At 44.4% G+C, this 27,893-nt stretch overlaps 1 protein-coding gene across 5 annotated transcripts in view; it reads left to right on the forward strand.

Annotated features, from left to right (window-relative positions):
- The window catches only part of PSD (pleckstrin and Sec7 domain containing), a 325,459-nt gene that overhangs the window by 92,760 nt on the left and 204,806 nt on the right, over positions 1-27,893 (forward strand). For all 5 annotated transcript variants that reach the window (XM_083148518.1, XM_083148517.1, XM_083148521.1 and 2 more), the window contains 2 exons: positions 3,125-3,602; positions 8,252-8,695. In XM_083148518.1, coding sequence (XP_083004644.1) covers positions 3,125-3,602; positions 8,252-8,695 — 922 coding nt within the window. The remainder of the gene's footprint in view (positions 1-3,124; positions 3,603-8,251; positions 8,696-27,893) is intronic.

Here is a 27,893-nt window from a genome sequence, read left to right on the forward strand (position 1 = left end):
TGCATGAGGCAGGGTTTGCTTTACACAAGTCTTATGTGTGTTCTGTCCTTGGAGAGAATTGGGTTGTGCTAATGAATTTAACTAATACAATAAAAAAATATGTATTGTAGTTAAATAGATGCGGCAAACCAGTGACCTTGTGCGAATAATTATAATTTTGCAGCATATTACATTAAATAGTGCTCCTTATTATTGTACATCCAGTAGACTTCAAAGCCCACTGGAAGGTTAATTTGCTTTACATAAAATCGCATCTGAGTACAATCTGTTCTTCACCCCTGAAATAATTTAAAATACTGGATCCTTTAGGTGGAAATGTACAGTTATACATAATAAACAGTTATTAATATACATATCTAATGATGGCATTACAGTTGTGCAGCACTGGGGTAATGAGTTTACTTCTAGCAAAGGCTCCATCCATTTAAATAGTGTTTACATATGAAGCAGCACTTGCAGAGACTTGTTATTAATAATAATCTCAATTTGCCCATCAGTGTGTTAAAATAATCTTCCCAACAACTGATCTCAATATGTGGGATAGCATGGAAATAAAATTTAGCACCACAATATTCAAATGTGATTTATTTGTGGAATATTTGGTACACCATAAATTAGCTGGAATTTGGTAAACGGTAATAAGCCTCATCAATTGCTTACAGATCTAACAGATGTAAAATAATTTAGTATCCACTGTTGTCCACTTTATAAGTATTAAGTAAATACTTTGGTAAGTAATGGGTTACTTCCTAAATTGCTTTAGCAATTTACAACTGTTTACATAACTAAAGGAGCAGAAGTTTGTCTGCGCTCAAATTCAACAATTGATGGGACTGCTTCAGAGATGGACACTACCCAGAAATGAGAAGAAATCTCCACCTCAGGGGCGCTTTAAGAGAGGAGGAGGAGGCTTGTGTGCAGCCTCTTCAGGCCAAGCCCCCACCTCTCTCTGGGCGTGACACCCAGCAGCCCAATAAAATCTGAGCCGTGGCCATTTTTCCTGCGATTCCGGCAGTGCTGTTGTCTTCTTCCTGGAACTCTGGAGAGGTAAGTATTAAAAGATTGGTGTAGTGTGCACCCAGTATAAATATGCCACTGCTTAGCCTGTACGCAAGAACAAAGAACATTGGGCCTAATACAGCATGGATCGCTAATGTGAGAATTCGGAAATCAAGAGATTATTGAACAACTGCGCATGTGGACCATACACATCATGCATGCACGAAGGGAAATAGTAACGGAAAATGCGTTTGGATAGTAAACACATTGTGGGCCTTATTCTGGTTCACTCTGAGGCAAATTCCTTCCCAAATGAACAAAACCATGGCCCTTATTCTGAGTTGGATGGCTCCTAGTGTGGACGGACGGCCGATGGTTGGTGTTTGCGCATGTGCAGAGGCGTATCTGCGCATGTGCAAATGCCTCACACATACGAACACGGCGTGAGTTCCGTGCAGAAAATGATCGTACGGAACCATCCGAGCAGGGGGTGGAGAGGGGCGTGAAGGGCTATTTGGGCTCATTACCATATGCGTACGCCCCGCGATTCATGGGCGTTCCCGTGTAAGCGCTGGGCGTATGTCTGGTAATGCGGCCTTGACGCATGTGTGAGGGGGCCGGACAGCTGATGTCAGCCGGATGTCAGCTGCCCGCCCATATCCCTGCTTTCATACGGAAAAATTTCCAAGTGGTCTGGATCACTCGGTGCTGACTGACCACTCGGTCCATCATTCGATGGTCGGCAACCATTGGAGGATGGGGGCGGTTCCCACAGATGGAGGAGGTGTTCACATGAAACATCCACTTGCGGTCCTTTCTGTCGGCGTCTTACCGCATGCTGACGGTGTGAGCAATCCGTATGGTAGGCGGGCCTAAGAACACTCTGATCCTGTCCGAAATATGCATCCGTCCGATTCAACTAGAATAAGGGTCTATGTGCACTGCAGGGGAGCAGATGTAACTTGTGCAGAGAGATTTAGATTTGTTTTAGTTATTTTGTCTCTGTGCAGGGAAAATACTGGCTGCTTTATTTCTACACTGCAATATAGATGTCAGTTTGAAGAAAAACCTCACCCAAACCTAATTCTCTCTGCACATGTTACATCTGCCCCACCTGCAGTGCACATGGTTTTGTCCATTTGAGAAGGAATTTGCCTCTGAGAGTGAACCAGAATAAGGCCCTGTGTCCAGACATTGACTGACATGAAACTGGCATTTTTGGGGTGAAAATCTGCCATTTTCTGGGTGTGTCAGAAAAAAACGCAGGCATGCCTATGCTTCTTCAAAGAGTGTTTGTGAGGTAAGTGATTGAAAAATTGTTTAGCTGGTTCAGGAATTACTCATGGATTTGCAAATTTCTAAGGATTAAAGATCCATTCGCGATTCTCCTGCAAGATAGCAAGGGGTGTTTTTCTCTTTCTGTCAAGGTGGTGGATATCTTTTCGCAGTTCACTGTGAATTCTCACATTAGTGCCCCATGCTTAATAACGCCAGTTACACTTAAGGGTAGTGCTATGGGTACGAAAACTGGCTGTGGCAGTAGCGGCACATGTATAATGTTTCTCATCATACGTGATCACAGCTGACGTAAAATATACATCCCGAAAATGGCCATGATAAACCTGTGTTTTAAAAACTATCCCGTTACCTCCCCCCAATGGTCCCTTCCTGGGTATCACCCTGTGTATAAAAGCTAATTATGTGCGGGAGCTCAGTGGCGCCTTTGCACATGTGCAACGTGAATGCTGCACACGCCAATAATCGCTCATCTTCATTGCGTACTTTTCTGAACCGCCTCTATTTTGATTTTAAAATGAATATAAACCTATAAATGCCCTCTGATTTATTGCAACTGCATTTGCCTAAATGTTCTTTTCTTGTATTTCTTTTTTTTGCATACTGTAGCTTATCTGGTAAATAATAATCTGAATTAGCGAAAGCACTGAAAGCAATTAAAATCAAAACCATAAAAGCGAAAATAGCAGCTATAACTCATTGCATTTGTTTGTTCTTTAGGATTTGCATATTATTATAACAACATTTAATGAAATGTTTATTTTCTGCATAATTGCAAAGATTTATCAGTTAATTAAATAACTAACCATATAAAGTGCTTTATTTTCAGGTTTGCAAATATATGAAACTATGTCACCTCCATGTTCACCTGTCAGCGGTAGTAGTATAAAGAACAGGCAGATCCCTGCGGAAAATGACGTATCGGAGCACAGCCTTTGCCACGTTGAGGTTGAAATAGAGACCACATCATCAGCCGATCAGTCGCCACATGTCTGTGAGACGGGCATTATCCGCAGAACTATTAAATACTCTGAGACAGACCTGGACTCAGTGCCACTACGGTGCTACCGGGAAACTAACATAGATGATATTCTGGCAGAAAACGAAGGGTTGGATTCTGCTATCGGCAGTCAGAAGGATAGCGAGAGCAATAAAAGCATCACAGAGACTAGCACAGAGAAACAGGAACCACCAGATACCACTGCCGCCCCAGAGACTGCTGGCTTTACCGCTAATGTGGCTGATAACAATGTCGATGAGGATGAAGATGAAGTGTTTGAGTCAACAAAGATGGGAGAATTCAAAAGGTAAGAAGAGATGGTGAAAGTAAGTCATTAAAATATAGCAATTCAGTACATTCTGACTACAGAAATAAGATTTGTGACCCCTGTGTCTTGGCCACTGGCATTTTCCCTGGTCACCTATGGTGGTTATTATCAATGGCAACCAAAGAATACCTTTCATTTTAGTTAGTTGTGCAAACTCACACTCTGGACCTGATTCTGATATTAAAGGAAACATTGCTACGGCTTCCATGGAAGCAATAACAGTGCACTAATGGGGATGTAGCAGGAGGCATCTGGTATAAGTAGATGCCTCCTGCCTGAATCGGATTACTTGTGACATCATTGGCTGGGTGTATGACCCATGCGGTCACACAAGCCGGCTGCCACAGCTCCAACAAAGAGGACAAGTAATCTGTTCTTCTGAAAGAGATCCCAGACTCTTCAGGGGCGTCAGCAGCAACGCAGGGCCCTGATAATGGGAGAGGGCATGGCCAATGTGGGGAGGTGCGCCCCTGTCCCCATATGGCTGCAGACGGTCAAACACTTGATGTATGCAGTTATTATGAAGCAGGAGCAGGTCTGCACATGCTCAAAGTACAGAACAGGGTGCATGGGAAGCAGGTACATCCTCAGTGAGGAAAGGGTTTAAGCCAATTGCTTCCCATTAATGGGGTTATTCAGGCCTGGGTGCTGCAGGCTGAATTTGCTGGTTAGGGTTTGCATATGCACAAACCCCAGGAGCGGCGATTTCTTACTCGCCGCGCCTTTCGCTCAATGGTGGATGGGAATGGGACGGGCATATAGCAGAAGCAGGAACGCCTGGCATTTTATGGGCGTGCCCAAACTGGTCTGAATCACCTCTTGAGTTTCCTTTCCAGGTTACCAATTGTTCTTTCTTAATATGGGGCACAACTGGCAGCACATTTCTAGTATTCAATTTACGGTACTTGTGTAGTATCACGGCTCCCACGATGTGCATCGTATATGAAAAAATCGCATCGCATGCCATTTTTCACAATAATCATTCACATGTGTTAAAATCATGTTAAATGCACCCCAAAGGGCATTTGTTACTGTAGCACCCTCACTATGAACGCCAACCTGAAGCGTGGCGAGCGCAGCGAGCCCGCGAGGGGTGGCGGTACGTGTCCTATGACCTTTTCATACCCCCACTATCCACGTCGGCGTGGAGTTGAGAATAGAAAGTGTGGCGAATGCAGCGAGCCACCGAGCCCGAAGCGTGGCGAGCGGATAACTTCACAGGTATCCGCGTCCCCTTGCAGGCTTCACAGGTATCCGCGTCCCCTCGCTGCGCTCGCCACACTTTCTATTCTCAACTCCACGCCGACGTGGGTAGTGGGGGTATGAAAAGGTCGTAGGACGCGTACCGCTGCGCTCGCCACGCTTCGGGTTGGCGTTGATAGTGGGGCTGGCACAGTGTGAAAAAAGACATTTGGGGTGCATTTAACATGTTTGCTACTAATTTAAATGCATTTGGATGCATTTGTGATCAAAATCGCATGCCATCGCATAGCTTTGCACCGCATGGCATGCGATGGCATGCGATTTTTACAACAAATGCATAAAAACCCGTAAAAATCGCATCGCATGCCACTACATATGGCATGCGATGGCATGCAATGGGAGCCGTGATAGTATACAAGTACCCAATTTACTTTTTTTCTTCATTTTATCTTTCTTCTTTAAATGGATATTTAATATACTGCCATATAATGCCATAAATACCTGTACAGATATAGGGCCAGATGCACTAAGCTTCAAAAGTGATAAAATAGAGAGTGATAAACAACCAGCCAATCAGCTCCCGTCTGACATTTTTCAAACACAGTCTGTGACAAGGCAGGTGGGTGCTGATTGGCTGGCTGTTTATCACTCTCAATTTTATCCCTTTTGATGCTTAGTGCATCTCGCCCTTAATGAGAACTTTTTTTTCTTATTTTAATGTAAATTAATGCATCCCATAAAGTCTTTAGTTTTTATTAACTTTATTATGAATCTTTTACAAAATGTGTGTAAATATATTACCCCAGTGCTTACATATTTGCATGGAATTACAGTCATATGGGTTTTGTAATAGGTAAACTCTGGTACAAGGACTTTACCGACAGGGAGTGCCTAATAAACATGATGTTCACTTCTTCTACACATTCACTTGTTAGTGACCAAAACATTAGTGTTAGTGGTTCTTAAGCTGGCCATACATCTACAGAGTTATTGTCCGATCTGGTTGGTTGGAACAAAAACCTGGTAATGGATGAGAGCAAATGACAGTTGACCATTTGCTTTGAAATTCTGGAAAACTGCCCAAAACTGTCATTCAACAAGGTTTTTTGTTCAAACCAGCCAGATCTGCCAATCGATCTATAGATACCAGTCTCCATTTCTGCTTTCAGCATATCCGTGTATGTCCCAGCACAGAATCTGTGTGCGATCTGTGAGATAAGCAACCCTAGCTGCGGTACATGCACCAAATGTGCCCTCCAGATCACGGGTGAAATGTAATAGGGTGAAATTTTTAGTAAACAGGCAAAACTGCACGTTTACCGAAAATCTTACGTGTAAAAGTGTGTGACTTGCAAAAAATTCACAAATGTAATAGGGTGCGATTTTTCAAATCGCACCCTAAACATGATCAAAAATTGCCAGAAAAATTTACCTACTTCTGGCTAGCGAGGTTAACAGAACAATGCACGGATCATTGAGAGCTGTACATGGTTCTGTCCAAAAAGTGTGTTAAAAATTAAAATGACAATAAAAATGGCGTGGGGTCCCCCCTCCCAAGCATAGCCAGCCCCAGGCTCATTGGGCCAGTCCTGGTTTCCCAAATACGAGGGGTAAAAGTGATGGGGTCCCCTGTATTAAAGAAACCAGCACCGGAGTCTTGGACCAGTACTGGTTTCTAAAATAGGGTGTACAAAAAGAGTAGGGATCCCTCCCCCCGTATTTTGGAACCAACATCGGGCTCAAACACAAACAGCCAGCAGGGTAATGCCACAGCCTGGGCACACTTTTTATACAAGGTCCCCTGGCCGTACTATTCTCACCCTGGCTGGTCAACCCTGGATGGGCTACCTAGGGGAGTAGTAATCCCCCCCCCCCCAATAAAGGGCCCGCCCCCCAGGCTTAACCCTCCCAGAGCGGTATGTGGCGGGCTGATGCTTTTGTATAGAAAAAAAATTGATTGTAAAAATTACATTGGATTATGCAAGGGAACTACAAGTCCCAGCAAGCCTCTCCGCATGCCTAGACTTGGAGAACCACAAGTCCCAGCATGTGTGGCATTAGTTGGCCTGCTTGGACTTGTAGACCCACTGCATAACCAATGTACAAATAAATGCACACACCCCCCAAATAGTACATCTCTTTTGACATACATGCAAACACACACTTAATCACACATACTCACCATGTCTTGTTCCCATGCTGGTTCAGTCCGCTTATCCAGTAAATTGGTTTAAAAAACAAAAAGCAGGCCCGGACTAGAGGAGCCGCAAGAAATGTGTCACAGGAATTACAATGATATCTGTCACTGGGACTCCCCTAAACCAAGCAGGGCTTAGGTCAGCCCTGATGGGATCTAGGTGTCTCCATGGAGACACCTAGATCACATCAGGGCTGACCTTCTCCGGAGCTGGGCCCTGATTTGATCAGATTAGTCCCAGTGAAGGACATCATTGGGATTCCCTTACGGGTCAGGAAAGGAGCCAGTCATGCCGCTCACCTAGTCCAAGGGTACGAGCCTGCGGTTTTTCTTTTTTCTTTTTCTTTAACCCTGGACCCTTTACTGGACAAGCGGACCATCCAGCATGGGAACAAGTCATGGTGATGAATAAAGTTGTACTAGTCTGGGTGCAACATAACATAGAAACATAGAAATTGATGGCAGATGAGAACCACTTGGCCCATCTAGTCTGCCCCTTTATACATTGCTTATGCAATTGGATGTCCCTGCAGGTTAATTATGGTTCTCCCAAGTTACAGCATGCGGGGAGGCTTGGTGGGCCTTGTAGTTCCACTGCATAACTCAATGTAATTTTTACAATCTATATTTTTTACACAAAAAGCATTAGCCCACCACCCACCGCCCAGGGGTGCTGGGGACAGCCCCGGGCTTCAGCCCTGGAAGAGTTAAGCCTGGGGGATCCCCACTCCCCCAGGTACCCCATCCAAAGCTTACCAGTCAGGATAAGAATGATACAGCCAGAAGGGACTGTATATAAAAAGTGTCCACTGGCTGTGGCATAACACCACTGGCTGTTGGAGCCTGGTGCTGCTGGTTTCAAAATACAGGGGATCCCTTTTCCTTTTATTTTTTTGTCCCACCATATTTTTGGAACCATGACAGCTCCAAGAGTCTGATGCGGATTTCTTAGATACGGGGGACCCCAGGTAATTTAAAGCGCCTGTGGCTAATTATGCTCGTGGGTGGGGGGGCCATGCCATTTTTTAAATTAATTACTATGGTACACAAAAAAACGCACACTCCTGTTACTAAAAATCAGCAGAATTCGCAGGAGATTTCTTACTTTGTCTAAAAAAAATCGCACCCTATTACATTACGTCCCACATTTTATTGGGAAATCTGCAACTTTTAAATGAAAAATAAGGTAAAGAGAGGGAGATACATTATTTTTATCTTCTCTTTTTAGGGAGGCTATACAGACACCCCTGCGATCTCCGCTGACCTTCCTTTTATGCCATCGGTTATCAGAAGATGGCATGGACTCATTCAGCAAGCATTTTGAGGCCATTATGGAATCTCACAGGGCCAAGGGTACATCTTACTCCAGTCTTGATTCCATTGATATTCTCTCTTCCTCCGCACAAAACCAGAACAGTTACTTCACTTTTGACCTCCCTACACTGACCTCAGAAACGCAGAAGCAGATCTGCAAGAATGCTCAGCTTATAGAAGACAACTTTGCACCCTTGGCTCACCTAGAGCTGGATTCTGGAACAAGCTCCACCACTGACTCTGCCTGGAGTGAGAAAGAGGATGATACAGTGAATGCCACTGCGGTCGACAACCACCCATTGCACAGTCCTTCCCCTTCTGAGGACAGCTTAATCATTCCTGATGCCATCATACACGGGTATGTTATAGCACACTCAGAGCAAGGCTGCATCACATAGCACCTAATTTCACACAGTTATTTAAAATGTGTCTGTGCTTTATATAAGCAATACAGTTGACATATTTATATAAGTATTACATGTATCCATGATGGGCAACAGGCTTGCTGAAATTAGCTTGGCAAACCTTCACCAGAGACCCCCAGCTCTATGTTACCGTACAGACTGCTTCTCTGCCTTATGTCATAAAGCAGAGAATAAGCTTAAACTTGAGGCTCAGTCTGCCACATCATGTGACCCCCTCTGCACTGCAGTCACTCAGCACATGGAAGAAGGTGAGCGTGCAAGGTATTCTGCGCTACCTTTTCTTCATCCATCCTGCGTGACCTCCAGACTGGGGCCAATAAGAAAAGTTCAGGCTGCTAAATTAAATTGTTTAGTCAATTATTTAATGCGAGATTATAATTAATAGGTTGCTAGATTAGGTCTTGTGGTTCCTCAAAATACTGTAGGGGTACGTGGGGAGTTCTGATGGGTAAGTGGTGTAGGTTAGACACAGTACATGTGGGATTTGAGGACAAGTGGGGGTCTTAGGCCATTTTATTACAAATGCAGGGCTGAGTGTACTGTATGTGATGAAATATTGGGGGGGGGGGGGCACTGAGCAGTATACGTCAAGTTGTTATTACTACTATGTGTCATTCATATTTTATTACTGGAATTAATATTATACAGTTCTTTTAAATAATAGGGATCTGCAATGTGGCTCTTGAAATAAGCACAACTGTCTATCATCATTTATAATATTTATCCCATAAATCCAGAGAACGAAGGTGTAATGTACAGATGTGTATATTTGATGAATGTCTGTTGCAGCCGTTCCAATGTGAAGATTTTCATCTAATGTCCGGTGTTATAAATGGGTCCTCCTCATTCGAGGGCTCGAGTCTGATAGCGAAAAAGAGAAGGAAACAAGAAAAGGGTACATACAGTAGTGTAGTATTTCCCAAAAAGGGTGACGTTAAGTACAGAGTAAATGTTTTGGATCAAGGGGAATGTTTATGTATTGCACTCTACATAGTATGGAACATACCGTACTTACACCAGATGGTGTATTATCCTCATATAAAGGTATCTACTTTATGTATATGTTCTGTGTAATTAGCATAAAAGCATCTAAAATATTAACTGAGGGAGGTGCGATGATAGGATGACTGAAATGGTGCGTACCACACTCACACAAGAGTGGAGCTGTTTCCTCATACAAGGGTATCTTTAATGTTCACTAGATCTGGTCTGTCTTACTTCTTAGATGGAGTTTAAGTGGATATATAGGGTGAGATTTTATGGGATGAGCGATTCAGAAAGTGAGAGATTTGGTAAGAAATCTCCAGTTTTTTTGAAGCGGCAATCATTTACACTGCTAAACCATTTTGATTTTGCAGTGTAAATGATTGCCGCTATAAAAAAACTGGAGATTTCTCACCAAATCTCTCACTTTCTGAATCTCTCATCCCATTAAGGGCAGTATTCAATGCGAATTTTGACGATGTGCAGCGAATCCTGTTTAGGATTCGCTGCACATTCGCCACTGCCCGCCGCGTTCCGGAGCCTCACTGGCTCCAGTATTCAACGAGTCAGGGGCTGACTGCCCCTGACCGGCGAATTTTAACTTCTGCGGCAATGCCGCAGGGAGCCTGAGGACGGCGGCAGGCAAGGAGATGGAAGTCTCCCTGCCTGCCCCAGAACGTTTGTGGGGGGGAGGTGCCCCCCGGGATAGCCAACAGGGGACCGGGTATTCACTACACCCGATCGTGCATTTGTAATGATCGGGTGCAGTGAATATATGAATATCTAATGAGCGGCTCGGCTCCGGGCCCCCCTGCTGGCTGCTCTGTGTAAAAAAAAAAATATATATTTTTTTTAAATTAAATATATATTCATGTGCTTACAGCACATGAATAAAAATAGCATGCCCCTCCTCAGACTAAAATTCCTGATTTTTTGACACCAAATGTAAAAAACAAAACACTTTATTTTAAAAGTTCACATTCCACTTCACCATAAAAAGATACCGATTGCTACTCGGTGAATCATGAAATGTATTCGCCATCTGGTCATTGAATAGGGTGATTCACCGTTTTAGTCAAAAAAAAAATTGCCTTACAGCACGAAAATAGCACAAAATCGCCATAAAACATGGCGAATCAGCCTCATTGAATACTGCCCTAAATCTCACCCATTAGGTCTCTCTCCTCACACCCTGAGGAAGACTTTGTGGAATCGCATTGGTAGAGCGAGTGGACAGCCTGTGTATACCCTACTTTGTGGAGGACTCGAATGACACCTCCCTTTCAGGGTATAGGGCCTGATTCTGGTTGGCTCGCAAAGCAGCTGTAGTTTGCCTTGCCTCGCTACTCGACAAACTTCCCCGCAGCACTGCAAATGGATGTTTGGCATAAACATCCATTCGCAGGCTTACGTGCGGGCCAGAAATCATTTGATGGTCACAGACCATGGATTGATTTCTGTAGCGCTAGCTAATCTAAGTAATTTACTGGTGACTTAGATTAGCTGCGCCCTGCTCCGATAACAGGGCGGGCAGCTGACACCCCGTGACCTCGGCCGACTCCGTTCAGAAGTGGGCAACCAGCGTTTTCTCCGAGCTCACCCACAGTGAAGACCTGCTCATGTGCATATTCACTTATGCGCATGACCGTCACTATCGAATGCCCCATAAGAACATACAAGGGGGTTCATTGGCTAGAATCACTCCCATGGTCCGGACCTTGTTTGCCCCCAAAAAGATATGTAAATGATGTGGGGGGGGGGGGGGTGTTTACATCCAACTGTCGCCACATGTGGAGAACTAATAGTAAGTTTGTACTGACGTCAATATTTGTTTTTTTATTAGATTAGAGCTTTTATAATCCTATTGATCCAAGTTGGAATTTCTCTACATAAAATTAGCATATATTATATTTGTATCCCATTTGATGGATGGGAGAACAATAGGAACTGAGAGAGGACTTCTAACGTTTTAAGGATCTGCAGCAAGAAAGATACCTTTACTGTATGAGAGACATCCAGCAAGCTGATTTGTAAGTTGGATGAGCCCTTCCTCTAGTGAGTGAAGTGAACGTTAAAGATACCCTTAAATAAGGAATCGGTTCCACTCTTGTGTGAGTTTTGTATGCACCATTTTAGTCATCACACCTCCCTCACTAATTAACAACTTAGAACACCAATTACGCTGAACAAATAGATATCTTTTATATAAGGATAATACGCAATCTGTTGTAGTACGGTATGTTTCATTTAACGTAGAGTGCAAGATAGGAGGAACCAATGATAAATACACATTCACCTTGATTCCTTCTCTTATTGGTTGCTGAACTCCAAGCGCGCCAATGAGGAAGACCCATTTATAACACCGGACATTTGATGGAAATCTTCACATCGGAACTGCTGCAACAGACCTCCATCACCTTTACCCTCTGATCCTTAATGTTCTAGTTAGTGCTATATGGTTTTTACTCTGCCTTGGGTTTTTATTTATGCCATTTGTTTATGTCTGGGTGACATAATTAGCCTAAAGTGAATTGCTGCTTCTATAGTGCGCAGTGTTTAGACCCCCACATTTTTGTCTAATGTACAGATGTGTCTACCTACTGTACATCTAGCATCCCTGCATGTCTTTCTCATCCTGCCATGCTGTGGTGCAACTTGGTAGTGCAGAGCATCATTTTGTGGAACTTTTCAAATGCATTTTATTCACAATGTTAATAGGATGTACAAGTAGATTTTGCCGATTTTAAAAGGATTTGCAGCATTCCTATAATGTGTCCATGGCTGTAAAGTGCATAATAAATGCTTTGTAATGTAAAAAAATTATGAAAAACTCTTACATGTCAACATTTTGACTACATCGTCTTTTGACCATGTCGACCCTGTTTTGATCTTTGCCTATTGAGCACTAGTGGTTGACCTTTTGACTGTCCATGGGAACACATCTGTGGGAATTATTCCTTATTTGTTCTTGTGACTAACTATGCATAGTTAAGTCCTGTTTTATTTTTAAAACAATACAATTTGGGACCACCAAATTAACAAGTAGGCAGTTATGTTTCAGTATTACCCCCGTTAATTAGAAAGCCCGGAACTAGCAATCAGTGATTGCGGTTAAAAGGATATTGGCCTGAAGTTGCCCAAAAAGTAGTGTGATTTGGGCACTTACCCAATTCTGATGCATCAGGCCGCAAAATTGCGTGAAAAGTGTCAAATGGTATGTGCAGAACCATGTGCATCAGAGCCGGAGATCACCATGGCTGCCACAAGGCTTTATCTGATCCCGCAGCTATGACTAGAATCGCATATGATACATCCGAAGCAAAAGGACCGCATACAATGTATCAAATGCAATCCTGTTGCCCAGGATGCTGCATGGGAGTTCAAGGGAAATCACATGCGACTTCAAGCTTCCGATAAGTTGCACTAGTGTATGGTGGCCTAACGTATCATCAGTGCAAGATGGACTGTCAAATAAAAAGCATGATTCAAACTGAAAGGCGACAATTTCATTAGCAACAATGGTGCTGCATTCCATAGGGTATGGGTCATATGGTGGAATAAGGTCAGCGGTCAATAGATAGACCACTATTGGGCCATTAGTGGACACATGAAAACGGTCGATGCCTTTGGTCTACGTGAAAATGGTAGATGTGTGTTTTCACATTTGTGTCAATGTCGACATAGGGCAATATGGACACCATATAAGTGTACCGCATCCCCTCGCATGGCTCACCATGTTCGGGCTCGGTGCCTCGCTACACTCCGTACACCATTATAATCGAACTGTATGGGGGGTATTCTGGTTCAGTGACCCAGATCACGCCTTGCGAATGGTGGTACGTTGGCCCACCATTCGCAAGGTGCGGTATGTTCACACTGGATTCATATGGATGTTTTACATTAACATCCATTCGCATGTCCTGGGGCGCTCCCACATCTTTCAGTGATTGGCGACCATCGTAAGATATGGAAGGTGCACGCATATGTAAGGTTGCTCTGAACAACCTTACATATGCGTCTACACATCTGGTGATCTTGTGATGTCAACTGACTGCCCCCCGCATGTCCATCACAGCTCCATTAGCATGAGAACGCAAAGCCTGCCCCCGACGCCCTCGATCCGCAAACATGGGTGTGTGCACCCAGTGACCAGTTTGGTCACAATGGAATTTCATGCACATGCGCAATGCAAAAACATCGGCCCCGTGCAAACAGACCAAAATAAGATCCTATGTCCACTTGGATGACAATGAGAAAACAAATTTTTTGGAAATAAAAAATGGGAAAAACTCATGTTGACCTTTGCATGTTGACTTATTGCTCGTGTCAACCAATAGTTGTCGCCCTATTGACTGTTGACCTTATTACTGTCGACCTGCCGACTGCAATCAATCCCATTATTTCAATTTTGGTCATTCTCCTGCGCACCTCTATAGGATGATGATAATAACGGATTGATGATGTTGATTGCGGTGTACTATATCGTAATAGCACACCAAGGCCGAAACACTACATACATATTTCAATATACCGTATATACTCAAATATAAGTCGACCCGAATATAAGCCGAGGCACCTAATTTTACAACAAAAAAACTGGGAAAACTTATTGACTCAAGTGGGACCCTCACTCGAGTATAAGCCGAGGGGGGCTTGTTCAGCATAAAAAATGTTCTGAAAAAGTAGGCTTCTACTCGAGTATATATGGTAAATGGTTGTAACAAATAGAGAATTCCCCACACAAATACTAAGTCTTCAGAGCGCAGTTAAAATATATCCTAATTAGGAAATATATTGTGTTGATTTTACAGTAACTAATTGTATTCATGTTAAATGGTATGGGCAGTGTCAAACACTGGGGGTCATTCTGCTGTGGTTGGATTTGCTATCAATGCTGCTTCCTTGGCTCTGCATTGTAGTGCGGCAGGAGGTATCTATTACAATAAAAACTGCTTCTGCTGCAGTAGTTATACGGGCTGCATCCTAGGACGCAGCATCGGAGGTCTTTATCACCATCAAATGCCTTATGTTGCCTATGGTGCCACGCAAGGAGCCCATCGTTGAGACTATGAAATCACCATCATGTGATGGAGACCCCTGATCTCTTCCCTCCCGCATAAACATCAACGGCATGCCCCTATTGTCAGAAATGGAGGACGTTGCTGTCCCCTTCTCATCAATCACTGACTGCTGCCCGGTTGCTTCCAATGTTGCAGGATCCAGCACATGAGCAAAGTACCGAATGTTGATACTGTATTTTGTGCATGATATCGCAGGTGCAACTGCACCAGAATGACCCCCACAGAGACCTGCTCTGTATTTAATATAATATTTATACAGGGAAAGCCCCCCTTACACGATTGCTAACAAGTTCTATATGAAAAATGCTAAATAAAATTGTTAGAAATCAACTGTAATCTGGTTAACTTTGAAAAATAATATCTAGGATCACTTTACACATCCTTTATCTAATGCTGGCCATACACGCTGCGATACTGGCGTGCGTTCGGTGCTTAACTAGCACGCATCACATCGCATTGCATTGCCTGTGCATGCGTTGTGCATGCAATGTGATGCAATGTGATGAAAACTAAGTACAAAAAGTATGTGCAAGCACATACTTTTTGTACTGTGCGATGATATGATATTCCTTAATTATACATTTATAATAGAAAGAACTGAAAAATAGGAATTTTATTGAGCAGTTGGTTAGAACTGAAATACTTAATTAGCCCTGCAAATTAGGGACCCATTTGTTATTTCATTAGTTTGACATGTAATTGCCTGTACTGTATATGGGTTTGGATCATTTGGTCTATTGCATTATGGTCGAAAGTCATTAGGTCGAATCCATTAGGTCGACATGCTAAAAGGTCGACATGACTCTAGGTCGACATGGGAAAAGGTCGACATGATTCTAGGTCGAAAGGTCATTAGTTCGACCGGTCATTAGTTCGACAAGGTCATTAGTTCGACATTGTCTATGTCGACATTCACAAGGTCGACATGGGGTTTTTCACTGTTTTTTTACCTGAATGTCAACACAGTCGACATGGACACAGTTTAAAGTGCACTGCATCCCCTCGCATCGCTCGCTGCGCTCGCGATGCGTCGGGCACGGTGCCTCGCTACGCTCGGCACACTATTTTATTCTCCCACCATGCCCTAGTGGATGGTAGGGCATGAAATACCGCCTGTCGGCACATGTTGGCTCAAAAAACAGTGAAAAACTCCATGTCGACCTTGTGAATGTCGACATAGACAATGTCGAAGTAATGACCTTGTCGAACTAATGACCTGTCAAACTAATGACCTTTCGAACTAGAATCATGTCGACTTTTCCCATGTCGACCTAGAGTCATGTCGACCTTTTAGCATGTCGACCTAATGGATTCGACCTAATGACTGTCGACCATAATGCAGTAGACCAAATGACCGCATCCCCTGTATATGCACTAACACAGCTAACGCTGCAGTCATTTTCTTCATATTGACTCCAAACCACAACCTGTCAGTAGAGGGAGCCACGAGTGCGAAGAAACAATATTTCACTGGAAACCGTTAACCATTACATAACTGCTTCTTTCTATCCTATCCATTACATATAACAAAAAGGAAGAGACACTGTTCCAGGTTTTCACTGATGGTGATTCAGTTGTGCAATCTTGTTGATCGATAATGACTTAAGGTTCATAAACACTAGGCGATTATGCCCAGTGTGTTTGGTGCATGATAATAGCTGGGCTGACAAACGCTCAGTGCATACACACTGAGCGTTTTTATCCTGCCCATCCATTTTCCCCAGGGGTGGATGGCTTTGTATAGCAGGACTATATAGAAAGCTATCTGCTGGTAATACCAAATATTGACACAGTGGGAGAGCCCTTTACCAGCGCACCAAATAATGGATAATAACTTCCCTTGTTGCTTTTAGGGATGTCACAAAGATGAATAATAGTCTCAATTCCTGTATGGACACTGATTTTCAGTTTGCGGACACCTCATCCGATTTTCACCATATAATGAAGAAAGGTTCCATATCATAATACTATATTTAATCAAACAATCCACATAAAACAGGCAAAAAACACAGCCTCTTAATAAATGACACAAAGGTAACAATAAAAGTTGTGCACTGGACACAGTGGGCCTTATTCTAGTTCACTCTTTCTTACAAAATCCTTCTTAGATGGACAAAACCATGTGCACTGCAGGGGGGCAGCTGTAAAATGTACAGAGAGAATTAGATTTGGGTGATTTTGTTTCTGTGCAAGATAAATACTGGCTGTTTTATTTTTACACTGCAATTCACTTTGAAGTAAAACCCCACCCAAATTTAATTCTCTCTGCAAGTAGCATCTGCCCCACCTACAGTGCACATGGTTTTGTCCATCTAAGAAGGATTTTGTCAGAGTGAACTAGAATAAGGCCCAGTATCTCAAGCTGTAGGTGCATATAGGACTATGCATACATAATTACTGGGTCAGGAGGAACTGTCTGAATAAGAACAGTTCAATACAGGTACTATTTAAATGCCTGGTCGACCTCTAAAAGGATCTTGTCCAGTAAATGTGTGTCACACAGCCGTCCCCTTATCTGCATGAATCTCTGGCACACAGGTACCTTTTGCACACAGTTTTTGAAGGGACTTGGCAGGGAGGATGGTCCAAACACCTTTGATAACTGACCACAGATCTTCTGTGGATGTAGATTTGTTGAAATCCTTCTTTCTCTTCATATCATTCTAGACAGACTTGATTGATGATGAGATCAGGGCTCAGTGTAGGCCATATCATCACTTCCAGGACTCCTTGTTCTTGTTCTTCTTTACATCGTGTAGATAGTTCTTTAATGACATTTACTGTATGTTTGGTGTTGTTGTCCTGCTGCAGAATAAATTTGAAGCAAATCAGACACCTCCCTGATGGTATTGTATGATGTACCTGCCTGAATTTCTCAGCATTGAGGACACCATTAATCCCCAACTCTGCTGAAATGCAACAACTTGCAAGGAACCTCCACCGTACTTCACTGTTGCCTGCAGACACTCATTATTGTACTGATCTCCAGCCCATTCAGTGTACAAACTGCCTTCTGTTGAAGCTAGTAATTTTACATTTTGACTCCTAAGTCTAAAGCAGGGGTAGGCAAGTCATTTTTAATGGAGTGCGGATATTTGTAATATTTTGATCGATGGTCCACAAAATCAAATATCTGTAATGTGTAATTAATAACAAGTTTTTATTTTAGTGCTGAAACTTATACTACGTTCCTTTTTAAAATGTAAGTATAAGTTTCAGCACCAAAATAATCTAGACCAGGGGTGGCTGGACTTTTTTAGCCCAGGATTTACTTTTTGTACTCTTACTTACCGGTGTCTCCCCCTGCGCAAAATAAATATTCCCTTCTCAGTGTAATACGCCCCTTACACAGTTTACATTATGCCAAAATTCCCATTATGCCACACAACATGAGCCAAAATTCCCATTACATCACACAATGAGCCAAAATTCACAGTATGCCACAGGGTATGATTCAAAATTCACATTATGCACCGCAGTATGAGCCAAAATTCAAAGTATGCCAAAAACGCAAATAGACAAAATTCCCATTGTTCAGCTGCCATTAAAAAAAAACAATACTCCCATAATATATTAAATCTTACAGGGAGTTGGCTGTCATGATCCCCGCTGGTCCTCATGCCCTCACTGCTCCCTCCTGCCACCACTGCTCTTTCTAGGCCCTCCTGCCGGCACTGCACCTTTCTGCCTCCGCTGCTCCCGCTGGACCTTCCTGCAGCCACACAGACTTCTTGCCAGCACTGAGGAAGCCTCACCGCATGGTGCCAACTGAGATCCTCACTAGTGGCGTGCGGGTGCACGGTGACATCATCTGCGCACCAGCCGCAATCAGGGGTGCTGGAACGTTTTTAGGTTGGGGGGGGGCAAGATATAATCTCAATTTGGCGCCCCCTAAATTGCTATATGTTACCCCCTGATAGTTAATGAAATATGTTTTCATCAATAGTAATAGAGTAACAGAAAAACACTATAGTTTTATTAGTAACAAAATAACATAATGCAGAGTTAACATTAGGGAAATGATGCTTAACAAAAATATTTATGCAACTCTGTAACATTAGTAATTAGGGTTTGCCAAAGACTGACACTCTAAATGTATTTTTAGAAATAAATTCATTCAGAATAAAGTTCATATTTAGACTATCAACTCGCAATGGGTAAGCGTGTAGAACACAGAGATGGTTCAGTCGCTCTTGTAGCATGATAGATCGCAAATAAGTCTTCACCCTCCGTAGCATAGAAAATGATCGCTCTGCAGTTGCAGATGTTGCCGGCACTACAAATAATAGATTCAACAGCTTCTCTGTTTCAGGGAAAAGTCTGCGAGTTTCCATCTTCAAATTTTTCAAATATGCTTTCACAGATAATGGTGATAAAGTGCATCCTGAAACATGAAGTATTTCCAGCTCACTCTTCAAGCTTTGATGGTCTATGAAATATATTCCAGCCAAAGTTTTCACACCATGCAGTAGGACTTTTAAGAAGCAAACTCTCTAACGCCTGTATAGTCTCAAATCCTTTTTGTTGGAATCTACTTTCAATTTCCCCTGTTACAGTGTCCAGGGCTTGATAATATATACGGCGGTGCAGATGATATGCATCTTCTGCCGATAGCTCTGTAGAACCCTTTTGTCCTCTCTTGCGATATGATGTGTCTGGTGGCAGCAGGTCCATTTCTACTGATTGTTGCTTAGCCTCATTCCAGATTTGATCAAACTCCTGATCAGATCTAAGCTTCTTGAGTACCTCCAAAGTGAAAGATATGGATTCAGCTGCACCTGATCCAGTCTGAGTTTCCTTCTGGAGAACTACACTCAGTTTTTCAGTGAGTGTGAAAATCTGCCTGCACAAAAGCAAAGAAAGAAATAAAGTCCCCTTTTCCATTTGTAAGAAAAATCCATGGGCTTTGCTGGAGGAATCCTCTGCTATTCTTTCAAACATAGCTGTTCGCTTAGGGGAATCTTTTAGGAAAACAGCAAGATCATTAACAACATTTAGACAATTCTGCAGGAGAGGAATATCCGAAACTGTGTCTTGTAGGGCTAGATTAAGGGAATGCGCACTGCAGTGAATATACAGAGCTAAAGGTTGCACCTCAAGTATTCTAGCTTGGGCACCTTTAATGGAACCTTTCATATTGCTACCTCCATCGTAGCACTGACCTCTCAGCTGTGCTACTGGTATGTTAAATCTTTTCAGACTGTCCAGGATTATATGAGATATGGCCTCACCAGTGGTAATTCGAGTCTCATACAAGCCTAAAAAAAATTCTGTAGGCTCAAGATCATCCACAACACGGAGACAAATAGAAACTTGTTCTTTGTTATTGATATCTGATGTTTCATCAACAATTAAACTATAAATTCCGCAATGTTAAATTTCAGCTGCAATGTCTCGTAATATTTTATGGGCCATGATTTCCAACATCTCATCTTGGACTTCAGAGCTTGTAAAATGTTTTTTCCTTTCAAGAAACACTTTGAGTTCAGGAATATCATTACGCCTTAATTTGTTTAGTTGGCTTAAATTGCCACAGTCAGTACAGTGGCCTCTCAGAGAAAGACCTTGTCTTGCCAAAATTTTTCCAAAGGAGGGCTATTAAAGCTCTTCTATTCTTTTGCTGCTGAACTTTTAGTCCCTCAGAAAACAATGAGGTTATTGGTTTAGCACTAAGGGCACTTAGTTTAGCCACACTTGTCTTGTGTAGGGGAGAATTGCTGTGCAATTTGAATTTTTCTACTCCTTTTTTCCAATTGCGAAAGCCTCTGCCATTGACTAAATCCGACTCTAATCTAAAGGAGTCAGGCAGCAGTTTCTTTTCAATTGCTTGAACGCAAAAAAAGCAAACAAATCCTTTGCACCTTTCATCAAAATGAAGCCACTGGAAGTTTTTGTACCAATCAACACAAAAATAACGTTTTGATTGTTTATCATAAAAAAACTTCATGTTTTTCAGGCTGAAAAGGCTTGTCTTCTCGTAACACCATAGAGCTCTGTTCACCGTTTTTGTGAGACAGACTACTGTCTGGTTCTTTTTCTCTAGAGAAACACTCAGCTTCATAGGAAGCACTGCAATTACTTTCACCGTGTTCCTCAGTAACGGTGGCACTGCTGTGCTCCTCAGTAACGGTGGCACTGCTGTGCTCCTCAGTAACGGTGGCACTGCTGTGCTCCTCAGTAACGGTGGCACTGCTGTGCTCCTCAGTAACGGTGGCACTGCTGTGCTCCTCAGTAACGGTGGCACTGCTGTGCTCCTCAGTAACGGTGGCACTGCTGTGCTCCTCGGTAGATTTACACTTTAAAAACTTTAACAAAGCACTTGACTGTTTTCTATTTTCTTCCTCTCTGAGCTTCTTGGCTTTCTTATTCTGCGCCCCGAAAGTTTTTTTTCTTTTACAATCACTCATTATAAAGCAAATGAGTCCCTTATTGAGTCCCTATAAACTGAAAAAATGTGAGGTAATGTCAGAGCTGGGAAGAAATTTTTTTTGTGTGAAATACATACATATATATATATATATATATATATATATATATATATATATATATATATATATATATATATATTAACCCATTAAGGATGAGGCCATTTTAATTTTTTATTGGTTTCTCTCTTCCTTGTGTGTGTGACGATGTTTACTGTGGTATAAATGACATCTTGTATTTATTCTGCATGTTGGTACAATTTCAGCTAAACCAAATGTATGTTGTTTTTGTTATATTTTACTACTTTAAAAAAAGATCCTCATATCTCATACCAGACAACGGTACTTTAGCGCAGGGGTGGGGAACCTTTTTTCTGCCGAGGGCCATTTGGAAAATTTGAAAACCCGTCGGGGGCCATATAAAAATGATCAACTTAAAAATACATGTGGGCATTATACACAGGGCAGCGGCATATACACGTGGGCATTATACACAGGGCAGCGGCATATACATGTGGGCATTATACACACGGGCAGCAGCATATACACATGGGCATTATACACAGGGCAGCGGCATATACACGTGGGCATTATACACAGGGCAGCGGCATATACATGTGGGCGGCATATACATGTGGGCATTATACACAGGGCAGCGGCATATACACGTGGGCATTATACACAGGGCAGCGGCATATACACGTGGGCATTATACACAGGGCAGCGGCATATACACATGGGCATTATACACAGGGCAGCGGCATATACCCATGGACATTATAGACAGGGCAATGGCATATACATGTGGGCATTATACACAGGGCAGCGGCATATACATGTGGGCATTATACACACGGGCAGCGGCATATACTCGTGGGCATTATACACAGGGCAGTGGCATATACATGTGGCCAGAGACACCAGGGCTGGCTAATTAATGCACAGCATTAATCCAGGGGTTGTCATTTACTCATAAAAAGTGGCACTGTCACCCCCAAACAGGTTAATGTGATTATCTCTGATTATGATAATCAGAGATAATCACATAAACCTGTTTGGGTGTGAATCCAGGGGTAAATTACAACCCCTGGATCTGTCAGTCACTGGGGAAGGGAGGGCGAGAGGAGCAGCATTTACCTTTACACAGTTTTGATGTTACACAGCGTGATGGCTGCTGCTGCGGCTGTTTTAGGATGCTCCCGCCCATGCACTGATCCACCAGTCTCCCTCCCTACCGCCCGCCAATCACTGTGGACACATCACATCCACAGCCACTGTGATTGGCGGGCGCGTGTTGTCAACATCTCCCCGCAGCAGCAGCAGCAGCCATCCATGTGGGTGGGCGGCAGGGGCTGGCTGGCAACTTTCAGCCTGGGGGGCAAGCCAAGTAATCGGCCCACCACCGCCACCACTCCCTCTCATGTACCCCCCCCCCCCCCCCCCCCCCCAAAAAAAAAAAATAGCCGCCGGAAGCAGTGGTGCAAGTAGAAAAAACGATATAGTGGTACTGTGCTGCGCGCCGGAGGCGCGCGGCAAAAATGGGCGTGGTCATATGACATGAGGGGGAGTGGCTACATGACAAAACTTTAGAACACGATGACATTTCTGTTTGGACTTGTGCATTGCATCCTTCACACAAGATGTAGGGGCCAGGATCAAAGTGCAGGAGCCAGATAAACTACAAACAGAGATATTGCACGCCGAAGGCGCGTGGCCAAAATTTACACAGTAATGCCTGTTACGCGTCACACACCCAAAACATATGACCCATGCCATAATGCCCATTACACATTATGACCATTGCACCGCTGCCGCACAACTGATGCCCATTACTTATATGCCCCCAGTGCCAGATATGCCCCCACATATATGCCCCCAGTGCCAGATATACCCCCACAGTGCCACACATATGCCCCCACAGTGCCAAGTATGCCCCCAGAGCCACACATATACCTCCACAGTGCTAGGTATGCCTCTAGTGCCACACATATACCCCCAGTGCCACACATATGCCCGCACAGTATGTACCACACATAAGACCCCAGTGCCAGGTCTCTGAGGTCTCCTCTCCCCCCTCGCCGCTCTCACACAGATAGCACAGTACCCTTACACCTGGGGGAGTTGTTAAACTTACCCCATGTCTGCGTGTCGGGAAGGAGCCGGTCACTGTGTGTAGCCTCAGCAGCTCATACATACGACATTAGCTGCTACTGAAGTCCTCATTGGGCTCCTTGCTCCAGTCGTCATCATCAGCAGCAGCAGACTGGTAGTAATAGTACCTGGAGACTGCGCTGCTGTCCGCTCCCATCCCTTTGCCACCTGCGCTCAGGTTAGCCGTCTCTCAGCCCACTGATTCCCCCCGTTCTGCGAGGAGTCTGTAGGGAGTGATCCCAGACTCGCAGCAGCAGCAGCAGTTACACAGAGGTGATCCCACCTCCTTCGAACAGTGGCCCGCTGCCCGCTGCCCGCTGCCCTATGGAGGGGAAGGGAGCGCATTGCGCGTCTTTCCTTTCCCGGCGGCTTCACTGTGTGACTGGGCTGTCAGTTAATCATATCTCGCGGGCTGGCTCCTGATTGGCTGCCAGCCCGCGAGCTCTACAGCCCAGTCAGTGACACAGGGAGGGAAGGAGAGACGCACAATGCGCTCCCCGTCCCCTCACCTCCTTTCAGATGGGATCAGCTGTGGCGGGGCAGCGGAGGCCACGCCCCCCGCCACTCACATATGCGCGCATGCGCATTGAGCACTTGGTGAAGCATTTGTTATGGCGGTACGGGGTACCGGCGCAATATGTTTTACCGGTACGCCGTACCACCCCGTACCGCCATACTTGCAGCCCTGGCCGGAAGCCTCCTCCAGTATCACAGAGGCAGTGACGCGATGCGGGTGAATTCATGACCCCGCCTCCCCACCCCCCATGAATCTAACTTGCCTAGTTACTAGAAAATAATGTCTAATTGGATGCAGTACCTTTAACAACAGGTGTACAATATAACTGTTATTACATACTATCCCCCCTCCAATACACATTGAGTTAATTAGCAGATGAATCCCAACAAATGTTTACATCCCCAGTAGTTACACACAGTGCACATTTATTTGATCTAATGGGCACACTGTCAGATCATACAAATTATACACAAATTAAATATAATGCTGTGCTTGGCTCTCTTACCAGACACAGGACAGTCCCCTGGATTCCTACCCCGAGTCCACTCCGACCACAGACTGCTGCGGCTCCCACCCACTTTCCTGCGCCACAGCTGCCAGCGCACAGGACCTCTGCCGTCCGGCTCTTCCATGTGAAGTCAGCCGCACGGGCAGGCCTCGTCATGATCATCAACTTGCCCGTGCTTCACTGCCCACTCTGTCTGAGACTGCAGGTGGGGTGGGGGACTCCCGGCAGGTACGCGCACGGGATGCTGCTTCCAGAGCATCTTAAGCACCTGACCCCCACCCGCCACTGGCGGGCGGGAGGGCGGGCGGCTGATTAGGAATGATTCTTCTTGCTCGGCGCCGGCGGGCGGGAGGCTGCGATTAATCAGTAATATAGGCGGACGGGTGGGAGGCTGAATCAAGCTTAATCAGCCCACCGCCCGCCCGCCTATATTACTGATTAATCAGCTGCCCGCCCGCTGAGCAAGAATCCGATAGCGCCTCAGTAATTTTGGGGGGGGGCAAGCTGCCCCCTCGCCCCCCCGTTCCGGCTCCACTGGCCGCAATGCAACCCTGGGACCGCTGTAGCCACTGCTGCTAGTTTCAGGAGTTAGACAGCCTGCTTTTCTGTCCTTTGTGGTCCGGAGATGAACCGCGGTTTGACAGTTGCCTACCGTTGGTATACCCCACCCAGTTCCTATATTTTTCATGCATATTTGAATCGCTTGGCCTTTTATCGACATCGAAGGTAAAAAAATGGCTGCAATTCTTCCATGAAGACAAGTTCTGGTCAGATTTATCTGAACAGTAGATGGATGTACCTGGGTCCAGATCTGAGCTGTTGGCACTGCTGGACATCTTCTGATTTTGAAGCGAAGTAGAATGAGATCTATTTCATCTGATGAACCTTGGCCTTGGCTGATCACTGTGTCTACAGACCTCAATGTTACCCATTTCTTTGTTCATCTTCAAAAGAGCTTGCACAGCACTTCTTTAATCCTGTCTGCTTTGAAATCTTTGCCTTGGAGAGACTTTGCTGTTGCAGTAGAACTACAGTACCTTGTACCTTGTTGTAGTGCTCAGTCTTGCCATGGTGTAAGATATGTGACATGAAAGTGAATTCCACAAACTCACATTTTGTTTTTTAGATCCTTTTACATTGAGGATCGGAAATGTCCCACCATAATTCGGACAGGTGGCACAGCTTTAAGAAAAACATATGGTACTTGTGAGTTATCCGGGCTGCCGATTTTTTTCATCGCGCCCGAAATCGTGGGCATCGCGTCGGTCGTGGCCGTTATAAGGAGCCGCGACGCGATGCCCACGATTTCCCATAGACAGTAATGTTAAAAGACACGATGGACCCGATTTCCGACACGATTTCCCATAGACAGTAATGTTAAAAGACGCGATGGACCCGATTTCCCATAGACAGCAATGTTAAAATAAAATTACAATGTGAAATTGGCCAATATGTTTTTAAAAAAAATGTTTCATGGCCCCCCACCACCGTTAACGCCACCCCGCTATTGACGCCAACCCGAAGCGTGGCGAGCGCAGCGAGCCCGCGAGGGGCGGCGGTACGCGTCCTCCGACCTTTTCATGCCCTACTATCCACTAGGGCGTGGAGTGAGAATAGAATAGTGTGGCGAGCGCAGCGAGGGGACGCGGACACCTTCACAGGTATCCGCGTGCCCTTGCGGGCTTCACAGGTGTCCGCGTCCCCTCGCGGGGCTCGCTGCGCTCGCCACGCTTCGGGCTCGGTGGCTCGCTGCGCTCGCCACACTATTCTATTCTCACTCCACGCCCTAGTGGATAGTAGGGCATGAAAAGGTCGGAGGACGCGTACCGCCGCCCCTCGCGGGCTCGCTGCGCTCGCCACGCTTCGGGTTGGCGTCAATAGCGGGGTGGCGTTAACGGTGGTGGGGGGCCATGAAACATTTTTTTTAAAAACATATTGCCCAATTTCACATTGTAATTTTATTTTAACATTGCTGTCTATGGGAAATCGGGTCCATCGCGTCTTTTAACATTACTGTCTATGGGAAATCGGGTCCATCGGGTCTTTTAACATTACTGTCTATGGGAAATCGTGGGCATCGCGTCGCGGCCCCTTATAACGGCCACGACCGACGCGATGCCCCCGATATCGTGTCTTTTAACATTACTGTCTATGGGAAATCGGGGGCATCGTGTCGCGGCCCCTTATAACGGCCACGACCGACGCGATGCCCCCGATTTGGAGCTAAATCGTGGGCATCGCGTCGGTCGGGTGTCCTTAAGTTAACCAAACTTAAGGACAAAATCGGCAGCCCGGATAACTCACATGTACCAAACATTTTTATTACATTATCCCAGGAGCATAATGTAGAGAGCAACTCCCATATAATGAACCGTGCATATGTGGCCATGGGAGAATGGGAAGGACATATACTGTACAATGCGGTTGTTTCCCAGAATCCTACTGCCTTCATAAGAACAATTAGCAGCCTGTTGCTCTCTCCTATGTGTTTTAACAGTAGAGGGACATTCGTTTCTTTAGCTCTGTTACTGCTTGGCCAACGTGATATGTTAGGACCCTGTTTATAGCAAGCACTAATATTAGGAGATACTGTATGTATGTACAGTATTCTTGGATAAAAATGGGAAACTACTATAATTTGATAAAGATTTTAGTTTGTTTGTTTGTTTTTTGTCTTATGCCTTACATTCCAAAGGATATTCAGCTTTAAATGGTTGTACACTACAATTCAAAAATTTGGGGCCGCCCAGAGAATTTAATGTTTTCCATGAAAACTCACTTTTATTTATCAAATGAGTTGCATAGAACATATAGTCAAGACATTGGCAAGGTTAGAAATAATGATTTTTATTTGCAATAATAAGTTTGTCCTTCAAACTTTGCTTTTGTCAAAGAATGCTCCTTTTGCCGCAATTACAGCGTTGCAAACCTTTGGCATTCTAGCTGTTCATTTGTTGAGGTAATCTGAAGAAATGTCACCCCGGTTTCCTGAAGCACCTCTCACAAGTTAGATTGGCTTGATGTGCACTTTTGCCTACCATACGATCAAGCTGCTCCCACAACAGCCTCAATGGGGTTGAGATCTGGCGACTGCACTGGCCACTCCATTACCGACAGAATACCAGCTGCCTGCTTCTTCCCTAAATAGTTCTTGTATAATTTGGAGGTGTGCTTTTGGGCCATTGTCCTGTTGTAGGAGGAAATTGGCTCCAATCAAGTGCTGTCCACAGGGTATGGCATGGCATTGCAAAATGAGTGATAGCCTTCCTTATTAAAAATCCCATTTACAGTACCTTGTACAAATCTCCCACTTAAGCAGCCCCAGACAATCGCATTACCCCCACCATGCTTGACAGATGGCACCATGCATTCTTCCAGAATCTTTTTACTTGTTCTAGGTCTCACAAATGTTCTTCAATGTGATCTATACGCCTCAAACTTCGATTCATCTGTCTATAACCCTTT

Source organism: Crinia signifera, chromosome 6 (genome assembly GCF_055691185.1).
Source record: "Crinia signifera chromosome 6, ASM5569118v1, whole genome shotgun sequence".
Lineage (NCBI taxonomy): Eukaryota > Metazoa > Chordata > Amphibia > Anura > Myobatrachidae > Crinia > Crinia signifera.